The sequence below is a fragment of the Jatropha curcas genome, chromosome 2 (assembly GCF_041381405.1).
Source record: "Jatropha curcas cultivar XTBG-Jc1 chromosome 2, XTBG_Jcur_1.0, whole genome shotgun sequence".
NCBI lineage: Eukaryota > Viridiplantae > Streptophyta > Magnoliopsida > Malpighiales > Euphorbiaceae > Jatropha > Jatropha curcas.
In genome coordinates, this window is record NC_143152.1 from 14,736,044 (window position 1) to 14,748,427 (window position 12,384).

The following is a 12,384-nucleotide window of genomic DNA, read 5'->3' on the forward strand; positions in this document are numbered from 1 at the left end:
TCCCCTCTTAATCCAAATGGAAATAGATCCCATCAAACTAAGGACCTCTTCAAAATTTGTCCTTGGAAGAGACCGTAGAGTAGTTACCAATGTCCATTGAGATTGAGTCTAAGTCTGAGTCTGAGTCAAAATTTGAAAATCCAGTCCCATAGAGTTTGTGTCCTCTTTTCTGTCTCCTTTGTCGGACCATATCAGTCTTTTTATCGAAACTAATGTAGATGCCAATCAGGGCTCTTCTATTCATAATGAAAATTATAATTTTCTTATTACCACTATCTCTAGCCTAAGTGAGATTGCCAGCAAAAATAAAATTGAATAAAAAAAACAAAAAACACAAAAACAAATAAATGTTGGCACTAAATTTGAATCCAGCATACATCATGATAAGCATGGGGCTGACAGAGCTCATTAGACGATATCTAGACTGCTTCTTAGTGGGGTAAATCCAGAAATTGCTGCCACTTGTGGACAAATAAAGCCAATCGAGAAGAAAACTCTGAAAACAGAAGTCGAAGAACTCTTTGAGAATTAAGGACGAGGACCTCCATCAAAATGCCAACCAGGGTAATGCTTTATTCACTAGTTCATGGACGAAAATAGTCCTCCATGTTGACATTCAAAATCATTTATTCTGAATCATAGGGGAAAGCTGACTGCCCGAAGCAAAATGGGTTTAAGGACACCATGATTAGTTAAAAGGAAGACTCGAAGCCCTTAATCAGAATTAAGGTTATCAACAATAGCTTGGTGCTTCAACAAAAGAGACCAAGACTAAAAATTAGAAGAAGGGTATCTTGTACTCAAAGAAAAATAGAGCTTCTGTACGAGATCCTCGCGGCAAAATCAAGCCCAACTAGGCAGCCCCTTCATATCCTGAAAAGATTCTCTTTAAAGGCATTGTCATCCTGTCAGATATAGATGACAATGAGTTCACCAATTCATGCAATTTGGATCAGCCAAAGAGGTACTTCGTGTGAATGCATCCAAACTTTAGCATTAGAAATCTTGCCCCCTTTATATCACCGTTAAGCCAAACTACAATGACCTAACTCTCAAAAATATGTTTAGTAAAGTACGAGATATGTAGGTAGCCAACCTATGGGTGTGGTCATAATAACAATAGGAATATATTTCACCCCTTTCATGAAAATTCCAGATTTTCACTATGTCAACTAAACAAAAAATCAATCAAAAGCTGAATTGAAAACCCGCAAAGGGTGGTTCAAGAAAAAATAAATATAGGTAAGTTGAAAACCTATATGGGCAGGCGACTTAGGTAAAATCAATACAAGCTCGCTAAGTCGAAAATCCAAAAGGGCAGCTTATATAAAAGTTAGGACAACCTGCTAAATCGAAAACCTGCAAGGGCAGTTTAGACAAAAATTAAAGCATAAAGCAGCAATCTCATAAAGGCTAAACTAAGAGTCTCAAAATTATTTCTCTTTTACATGTCTCTAACAGTATGAGCCCTATAGAAGGAATATCACAAAAGCCCTATCATCCAAGCATCTATCCCTTGTCCTTACCCTGTGTCAAATGTTCATCCCTATATAGTGTGGGTCATAATATATCGAAAGCCCTACTAAAATATAGACTAAACCATCCACTTCTAGCCGAGATCCAAAAATCAGACATATGTCAAAAGACAAGTCAAAATCTAACCCGATAAGTCAAAATGCACTGTAGGTCTAAGAAAGCTGTCTACATTACCTTGGATACATGTCTCTGGAGTCTTCCAAGTCATCTGAGTTCTCAAACACGATATGGTGAGCAACTGTCTCTAATGTTGCCCTATGTCTACCCTTAATCCCTCGAGTCAGTCTTACTCTACGGTTTCTCTCATGGTCTCTGTACTCTGAAATCTAGCCTTCTCTAAAAAGTATGCAAAACCATACTTTCCACCTTAATCCAGAAAGCAAGCATTCAAATGCAAACCCATCCTAAGATCATACAGACTCAGCTGTATCTATCCTCAACTCCCTGGCATTCCTAAAACCATGTCAATCTAACTAGAAATCCAAATCCAATTCAAAAATGGCTACCTAAAGCAAAACCAGACCTTACAACCAACAACAGGCATCCATATGAAAACCATTCGTAGATTAGATAGACTCATCTATACCCACCTTAATGTCTAACTAGACCCAAAGCAAAGTAAAACCTTGCACCCAAAATCCAAAAAATAGGTATTCCCCCAACCCATTCACAGATCAGATAGACTCAACTATACCCACCTTTAATATCTAGCTTTATCGAAAAAGCAACCAAACCAAACTAGACACCCAAACCAGTTCAGAATTGGTTACCTGAAGTAAGGCCAGACCTTGCAGTAGAACCCAAAAGATAGGCACCCACGTGCAAACCATCTTAACCATCAGCCAAACCTAGCTGTGCCCATTCTTACGATTGAACAGACTTAGTTGTGCCCACCTTCGTATCCAGTCTTACTTGAGCCAGAATCAGACATTACATCAGAATCTAGAAGACAGGCACCCATGTGCAAACTATCCTACCCATCAGATAGATCCAGCTGTACCCACCTTCAACACCTAGCCTTTCACAAACAAATGCCAGCCAGATCAAAAACCTAAACCAATTTAGAATCGATTACATGAAGCAAAACCAGATCTTGCACCAGGATGCAAAAGATAGGCACCCGCATGCAAACCAACTTAACCACCAGACAGACCCAGCTATACCCCTTCCTAGAAATTTGACAGACTTAACTATACCCATCTTCAATACCGAGCCTTTCTTGAGGGCACCTTAATCCACTCAGAAACTCAAGCCAATTCAAAAATGGCTACCTGATGCAAAACTAGACCTTGCACAAGAATTCATAAGACAGGCACCTATGTGCAAACTATCTTACCCGTCTGATAGACCTAGCTACACCTACCTTAAAAATTTGATAGATCCAACTATACCCATCTTCAATACCTAGCCTTTCCTGAAAGCACCTTAATCCACTTGAAAACAAAAACCAATTCATAATTGGTTACCCTATAGCAAAGCAAGATATTGCACCATAATCCAGAAAATAGGCACCCATGTGCAAACCTTCTCACCCACTAAACAGATCTAGTTATACCCATTAGGCAGACCTGACTATATTCATCAGACGGATCCAGTTTTACCCATCCTAAAACTAGATAGGCCCAACTGTACCCATCTAACAAACTCAATTGTACCCATCATCCCTAATCACTACCCCAAGCCTCATCCTTGGACTCCCTTTTCTAAATTACCAAATGTGTCAACTATTAACCTAAGCGTTCATCCAATCAGACCCAAAAGCCAAAACAGACCTTGTACCCAAGACCTAGAAAATAGGTGTTCCCCTTACAACCTATTCACAGATCAACCAGTCTCTATTGTACCCCATTGTAAACACCTACCCTTTTCCCAAAAACCTATAACCTAAGTCAAAAACTCAAACCATTTCAGAAATGGTCACCGCATTTACTATTGCACGACATGCATACTATTTTATCTACTAACCATGACTTTTAGGTCAATAATCAAAGCGAATCAAGATAATTGGTGCCAAAGCCAAAATGAACAAGGCAGCTAGTGCCAAAATTAAAATATCAGTATAGCTCAGTGCAAGTTCAGAATAGGCAATCAGTGTAAATTTCCATCAGTACAACTTAGTGCAATACTCCGAAATAGGCATTCAGTGTAACCACTCTGAAACAGGCATTCAGTGGAAGTATCCCCAACAAGCAATCAGTGCAAATTAGTCAAAGACAGGCATTCAGTGCAACCACTTTGGAAAAGATAGCTAGTGCCAGGGCCAGAAAGGGGTCAGATTAACAGAGTTTGAAAAGAAGGTTGTTCATCTGAGGAACCTAATGTCGAAGGCAGTTTCAAACAGGGAATCGGTGCCAAAATCAAAAAATCAGGTAGCCAGTGACAAAATTAGAAAATCAAGACAATTCATTGCAATTCAGTGTAGTGCCAATACAAAACAAGGCAACCAGTGCCAAAAGCCAGAAAACATGGCGGCCAGTGCGAAAGTCAAAAAAACAATGCAATCATAGTTCAAACAAGGAAACCAGTGCCAAGAATAAGAAACTAGTGCTACCCAGTGCAATGGCAACTCAAGACAAGCAAATTAGTGTAAAAGTCAGACATGTCAAGCATTTAGTGTAGAACAATAAATGATGAGTATAACAGATATACATGGATAAACAGAATGTCTAATAAACATAAAAAAGGAAAGAATAGTATATCCTACAACAAATATGTTTGGTGCCTAAACCGGGGCAGCGCGAAACCCATACATATCAAAAGTGGCTACCAGAGCTTACAAATGTCCTGAGTCCTAAAACATAAAAAGAAGGAACGAAAAGAGTCAACAATGTTTCCTCACCTTCTCTACCTTCGCCTCATCCGATTGCTTATTGACGAGGCCCTCCTAAGTGAGAGACTCTAACGGTACAACCCAGAGATGGCCAATGGCAGCAGATATCTCCTTATTCCAATAAGGGGGAGCCTACAAAATAGACAACATTAACCAAGTAGGAAATCCTTTTGAACTTGACTAAAGAAAAATAGTAATTTAGAAGCAAACTTACCGGTTGACCCATAGGAAAATCAGGCCACCCCTCGGGAATAGTCATCGAAACTTGGAAGATCCGGCATGAAACCCAGTAGATCAGCCAAGCGATCAGGCCTAAGGCAGGAAAGGTCCACATCTACTGGGCGAGCGCCAAAATGAATCCCCATCAGAAACACAAACTCGAAGGGAGTCAATGTCTACTCCCCCAATCGGCATGTGAAAGGTGTCGATGGTATCCCACCAACACTCTATCGATGCCCTCCATAAGCCATGGTAGACACTGTCAATCTCCAGCATGGCAAAATGATCTAGACCAAAAGGGGATACCTGATCTCGAACTACTAGATACCTTTAAAAGATGTGTCAAATGATACTCAAATCCTTTAGTGCCCTTTTAGAACAGACAGTCGCCCAAAACGGGCATCACAGTGCAAAAGTGTTATATGAAGTTGAATTAACCAATCATACAGGAAGACAATAAGTAAGCAGGCTAATCGCAGAATAACCAAACTCGAAACAAGGTCTCTAGATCAACTATCAGGATATCTGGGCCATCAATAGGGTTTCTGGACCAACAATAGGATAATCAGCCTCGAAATAGGGTTTTCAGACCAAGTTCAAAGAAGCAAAAGGTGTACCCAGACCAACTATAGGGTAATCAGCCTTAAAATAGGATTTTTAGACCAAGATCAGATTATAAACAAGGGTCTCGAGACCAACTACAAGGGTATCTAGGCCATCAACAAGGTTTCTAGACCAACTATAAGGTAATCAATCTAAGAACATGGTTTTTAGACCAACTCCAAATGAGAAATAGGGTTTCCAAACCAACTACAAGATAGTCAACCTCAAAATAGAGTTTTGTAGACCAAATCCAGATCAACTTCAGGATAATCAGATTTTAAAATAGGTTTTTCAAACGAAGTCTAGATCAGAAGCAGGGTTTCCAAACTTAGAATCAGGTTTTCAAACAAACTATGGAGAAATCGGACTTAGAACACGGTTTTCAAACCAAGTCCAAATCAGAAATAGGGTTTTCAAACCAACTCTAGAGTGAACAGACTAGGACAAGATTTCCAAACCGATCCCAAATAATCAGACTCCTGTCAGGACTGCCAATAGGGTCTAACCAATTTTCCCTGACAACAAGGGGTAGATAGTAATTTTTAGATAATTGGACTCCTACGAGGACTGCCAACAGGGTCTAAGGAGGTTACAATTTCGATTAGAGTTGAAAACGGGCCACTAAAGCAAAAGACCAGTTTTCTCGACAATAGGTGGTAGAATAGTAATTTAATTATCAGATTCCTGCCGGGACTGCCAATAGGGTTTAAAGAGGTTACAGTTTCGATCAAAGCTGAAAATAAGCCACCAGGGTAAAAGACCAGTTTTCCTAACAACTAGGGGAAAATGGTAATCTTCAGACAATCAGACTCCTACCGGGACTACCTATAGGGTCTAAGGAGGTTACAGCTTTGATCAGAGCTGAAAACAGACCACTAAGGCAAAAGACCGGTTTTCTCGCCGATTGGGGTAAAATGGTAATTTTAGACAATCAGACTCCTACCGAGACTACCTACAAGGTCTAAGGAGGTTACAACTTTGATTAGAGATGAAAACAGGCCACCAACGTAAAAGATCGATTTTCCACCAATTAGGGGTAAAATAGTCATTTTTAGATAATCAGACTCCTGCCACGACTACTTATAGGGTCCAAGGAGGGCACATTAGCAATCAGACTCCTATCAGCACTGCCTATAGGGTCTAAGGAGGTCATATGGACTTTTTAAAATCAACCGAATTAGACGAACTCCGAAAAAATATTCGTGGAATCAAATGAGACTCTCACTGGATGTTCCAGACATCGCCACGACCTACCAAGGTATGGTTTGCAGACCAATAATCCATTTAGAAATGTTGAAATCAGGGTTTGTAAGTTCAGATCTTGATCAGCTCCAATCTTCCAGAGGGGGCAAACTGTTGACCATGATTTTAGCACCGGAGCATGAGAACAGGCTTAATTCTGGGTTCCAAGGCATAACAAGCTAGACTTAAGGCATAATGGGAAACAGCCATGACATCGAGATGTAGGAAATTTTGTCACAGTTCCAATGCATCAAGAATCAACTCAATTGGACGTCGTTTGGGCCTCGAACCAGCATCTGGAAGCGAAACAGCACGGAAAATCAAACCAAACCGCATAGAAATCAAGGACCTCCAAATTGGTATCGGGGACCCCTAAAATGGTACCGACCTTGGCTGCCAAAGGAGGATAGGCCGATACCAATTTGAGGTGGTAAGTATCGAATTTGAGATGGTTGGTAATGATTTTGACGCGCCAAGTAGACCCTTTTGCCTATAAAAAGACACTTCTCCCCCTCATTTCCTCACCTCTTATTGCTTGATTGAGCGCTTCTCAAGCGTCAATGAATCTCAATCCCCTTTTGCAATTCTAAGGCAATATAGTCCAACCTTGCTCTTCTTCCTTAGTTGAGTTAAATCCTGTCTCGGTACTCAAAAGTTCATTGTTTCGACTTTCACTTACACTTTGGTCTTCCTTAGACCAAAGCTATTAGTTAATTAATTTGTTATTAATTAATTTAAGAATTAATTTAAAATTCATTAATTAACACTAGTATATATAAAAATATAATTCAGGTCCTCGCGCCCTACCTTAACTTATTTGGAGAGAGACTCGACCTCTTTGGTCGATTTCCAACGTGGAGCTCCGATCCGGTCGAGTTACAAGCACGAGGGTATAATCACTAAACTCAAATCTTTATCAGTTAAGCTTAGTCCATCCGACACCTTATATACTGCCAAACTCGGTCTGTTTGGCCCTCCATAAGCCCACTCCCCGAGTGGCACCTTCAAAACCCTACCATCATAATTGATGGTAGAACTTCATTCATCCTAATCCTCATACAAACGAGGTACGAAGGCATGCCTTTAGATTTCAGCCTAGGTAGCGGGTCCCTGAACAAACTAACTAGTCAGGACTTAGGGGATTATGTCGTATGACCTAGCATCCTTAATAAATGAGGCTAGAGTCGAGCTCCCCTCCGAATTACACATTTTTTCCATCATTTATGCTTTTTGATGCTTCGTCTATAATCGCCATGCATTATTAGTATGTTCATGCATCGATAAACTGACATTCATGCAAAACGCTGATTTTTGATTTCTTAATTATGACCCAAACTGTTGATTCATTCGAAAGAAGCTGAAAACCTAGCCCCCAAACCTAATGATTTGAGGCTAGTGCATTTTATCCAAAGGCAATGTGGAAATGGAGTCCATCACGGGGTTTTTCCCTTAGTCTTTCCCCGAAAACAAAAACAAACTAAGGTGGCAACTCCAAAGAGCCAACCCGACTTTACTTAAGCGCTAAACCAAGCCATAATCGATCTAAATCAAACCAAAGGAACCATAAGGAGTTCCTCCCAGTTTCTGTCATGAACCGACCAATGGGCCAAACTGGATTGACTTCGTCTTTCAGATCTTTCCCATAGCGCTCGAAAGGGGGCTCACACACATGCTTATGCATGTGCTACAAGTAATGGCGCAAGGCCTTTCCCAAATCAGGAAAGCTTTTGGCATGAGCAAGGCAAAAACTGGGGAATCTGGGCTCATGTGGCACGAGCCACAGGCTTGTGGCGCACGCCACATGTAGTGGCTTGCGCCACTAGCTTAGACCACGTGCCATAGAGGCACAGAAACTCCTTTGTGGTTGATCCTAAGTTTCCATCATAACCAGACCCAGAACAAGTGTTTAAAACACAGAAAAGGAAAAGAAAAGAATAAAGAAATAAATTTAAGGTTCTCAAAAATTACCTTCGAAGATTTCTTTTGAAGATTAGTTCAAAAATGGATGAAGAAATCCAACTCTATGGTCCTTGATCCAATAGTTCGAGATTCAAGATTAAAGTATGAGTTTTTAAGATTTCTAAAATATGCTTAAGAGTTTTTTATAAAAAAAAAAAATCAATGGATCACAACCTTAGAACAAAGGGAAACAATGGTTTCCTTTGATTTCTTAGAATGAGTTTTAAAATTTCAAGAGTTTTCTTACGCTATCCAAAAAAAATCCTCCCTTTGCTCATCCCTCAATGTCTATTTATAGCATTTGAGGGTGAGGTGGCCCCATTTAAGGCTGACGTCTCAAAAATGCCATTGATGGGACCCGCAGTAAGGCTGGGCCCACTTTTACCAAATTAGACTGGTGGCACGTAGAATGAGATGGTGCACCGAAAAGTGTGCCGAGAGAGCCCAACGCACTTCTCGAGCCCGATTTATCGCGTAACACCTGGTAACCTGAAAAGTAAAAATGGTTAAACGCATAGATAATTTTAGCCACGGACCATTGGTCTAAAAACCGAGATGATCAAGAATCCCAATCCAATTTTATACAAAAAACGATACAGCATCACTGAACATTTTAGGGGCAAAATTTGAGCGTCTACAGTTTGTCTTTTTAAAACAACTCTACCTCCTCTCTCGTTCGTTTTAATCTCATTTAGCGGAATAAATATCTGATTTGAAACTGAAGGACCATTTTAATGAGACGAAACTGAATCTCGAAGACTAAATACCTAATAGTCAAAAATACGAGGATGAGTTGATTAATTTTGTAAAATCTCAGGGACAAAATAAGTATTTTCCCTTTATCATAAATGTTGTAATGTTGGCCCTTAAAGTTTACTGAATAACCATTTGTAATCATCTGAGCAATACTCAACATATTTTGAGCTAAGGAAGGTATGAATAAAATATTATGAATGAGTTTCACACCATCCTTCGTTTGCACAACGACTGAGCCCTTTCCCTAAGCCTAAAGAATTTGACCATTTCCAAGTTTCACTTTGGTGTTAATTGATCTATCTAGTTTATTGAACATGCTCTCCTCTTTGGCCATGTGACTAGTATAAGCACTATCAATATACCAAGTTTCTTGACTGGCATCTCTTGTGACTTGAGAAGCCACGAACACATTTTCGGTCTCATTCTCCTCATGTTCATTAGTGTAGTTAGGTTTTTGTTGATTCTGCTGCTGATTCTGATTCTTTGTTTGATTTTGCTTGGCCTTGAAAAATTGCTCAAACTGCCCAAATTTCTTGCAAAACCTACATTGTACCTTTGATTTGTCCTTTGTCCAGCAATCCTTCTCTAAATGGTTTGGCTTTTTACAAAAGTTGCAGGGTGGAAACTCACTTGTTCTTCCTTCTCTTATGATAGCTTTTCCTTTGTCTGAAGTTTTTGAACTAAACATATCTTCTAATGGTTGTCTTTCCCTTTACTTGGCTTGAAAAGCTCCTTCACTTGCATTTTCATCTCTGAAGTTAGACCTTTGTTCCTAAGCTTGTAACTTACTAATAAGCTCAGCAACTGACAAAGTCCTAAGATCACATGATTCTTCAATAGCAGATACTTTAGGTTCAAATCTAGTTGGTAGACTGATTAAAATCTTTTCCACAACTTTAAAATTTGGAAATTCATCCCCCAACAACCTGATTTTATTCACCAACTCTAGCAAATTAGTAGCATACTCCTTCACTGTTTAACTTTCTTTCATTCTAAGCACCTCAAACTCCCTTTTTAGAGTGAGAAGCTTAACTATTTTCATTCTATCACTACCTTCAAACTCCTCCTTTAGCTTATCCCAGGCCTGTTTTGGAGTTTCACAAGCCATGATTCTTGTGAATATAGTTTTTGATAAACCCCAATGTAAACATATCAATACCCTTGGCTTCTTGGCCTTTTGCTCTTCAAAATTCTTTATTTGAGCTAATGTTAGATCAGGACCAAGAGGTGTTGGATTTACTCCATCTTCTATAACTTCCCACAAATTCAAAGCTTTCAAATAAGCTTTCATTTTAATTACCCATATATGGTAATTTTCTCCATTAAACATTGGAGGACCAATTCCTAAAAAATTGCTACTGGATGACATCTTTTAGTGTTTTATTTTATACTCACACTAAAGAAGAATTTTCTCACTTTCACAGGACCCTCAATGTCACACCGGACTCCAACCACCAATGGAACTCTCTAAGATCATGATAGATCTTAGTACTCCCCGGACGCATTGCATAAGAACTAACATGAGCCTCATCAAGAATCATCTGTCTCAACTCAGGAATCTTAGGCACACAAATATGATCCTTAAAATATAAGTAACCATCATCCTTAATCTAAAATCTCTTCTTCTTACCCTCTAAAGTCAACTTCTACCATTCAGCAATCTGATCATTTGAACTCTGAGCATCTCTAACCTATTGAACCAAATTCGGTCTAACCCTTAATTTTGTCACAGTGGAACCGTCATTGCACAATTACATAATAGCAAACTTAGCCCTCAAAGCAAACATGGACTTCCTACTCAAAGCATCAGCAACTAAGTTAGCCTTACCCGGATGGTAATCAATCACACAGTCATAATGCTTAAGCAGCTCAATCCATTTCCTCTGTCTTAGATTCAACTCTTTCTGTGTAGGCAGATACTTCAAGCTCTTATGATTTGTGTAGATGAAACACTTCCCACCATATAGATAATGCCTCCATATCTTCAGAGCAAACACAATAGTAGCAAGCTCTAAGCATGAGTGGGATAATTCTTCTCATGAGGCTTAAGCTACCTAGAAGCATAAGTAACTACCTTACCCTCTTGCATAAGCGCACAACCAAGACCATTAAGTGAAGCATCACTGAAAACCACATAGTCTTTACTAGAAACCGGTTGTGTAAGGATAGGAGCCTCACTAAGCATACCCTTTAACTTCTCAAAGATAGCTTCACATTTATCAGATCACTCAAACTTGACATTCTTGTGCAACAACTTTGTCAAAGGAGTAGCAAGAAGAGAAAAACCTTTGACAAATCTTCTATAATACCCAGCCAAGCCCAAGAAACTCAGAATCTCTATAGCATTCTTAGGCGGCGTCCAATCAAGGACTGCCTTTATCTTCTTCGGATCAACTCAAATACCATCAGCTGAAACCACATGCCTAGAAAAGCTACCTTGCTAAGCCAGAACTCACACTTATTGAACTTGGCATACAACTGCTTATCTCTCAGAGTTTGCAAAACTATCCTCAAGTGCCTATCATGCTCATCCTTAGTCTTAGAATAAACTAAGATATCATCAATGAAAACCACTACAAACTAATTCAGATAGTGATGAAAGACTCTATTCATCAAGTCTATAAAAGCAGCTGGAGCACTAGTCAACCCAAAAGGCATAACTAAAAACTCATAATGGCCATATCTGGTCCAGAATTGTAAGCCCCCTTCCGAGTGCCATGGGAAAGATTTGAAGGACGGAGTCTATCAAGATGGGCCCATTGGTCGGTTCGTCATGGAAAATGGGGGGAACTCCTTACAGTTCCTTCTATTTGATTAGGATAGATTAATTATGGCTCGATTTAGCGCTTAGGTGTGTTAAATTGGCTCTTTGGAGCACTTTGACGAGTGTGTGATATGATGGAATCGCCACCTTAATTTGTTTCTGTTTTCGGGAAAAACTAAGGAAAAAACCCCATGATGGACTCCAATTTCAGTTTGCTTTTAGGATAAAATGCACTAGTTTCAAATCATTGGGTTTAGGGACTAGGTTTTCAGCTTCTTTTGAAATAAATCAACGGTTTGGCTCATAATTAAGAAATCAAAAATCAACATTTTGCATGAGTGTTAGTTCATCAATGCATGAGCATACTTATAATGCATGGCAATTATAGACAAAGCATAAATGATTGAAAAGTGCGTAATTCAAAGGAGAGCCCGACTCTAGCATTGTTTATTGAGGATTCTAGGTCGTGCGACAC

The 12,384-nt window shown here is 39.5% G+C and overlaps 1 protein-coding gene across 1 annotated transcript; it reads right to left on the reverse strand.

Annotated features, from left to right (window-relative positions):
• Positions 1 to 9,395: 9,395 nt before the first annotated feature.
• LOC105632416 (uncharacterized) lies at positions 9,396 to 10,436 on the reverse strand. Its single transcript, XM_012214799.1, has 3 exons — positions 10,153 to 10,436; positions 9,935 to 10,071; positions 9,396 to 9,811 (listed from the first exon to the last, which is right to left on the reverse strand). Exons 1-3 carry the CDS (start codon positions 10,434 to 10,436, stop codon positions 9,396 to 9,398), a joined length of 837 nt encoding a protein of 278 aa, XP_012070189.1.
• Between the last annotated feature and the right edge of the window lie 1,948 nt (positions 10,437 to 12,384).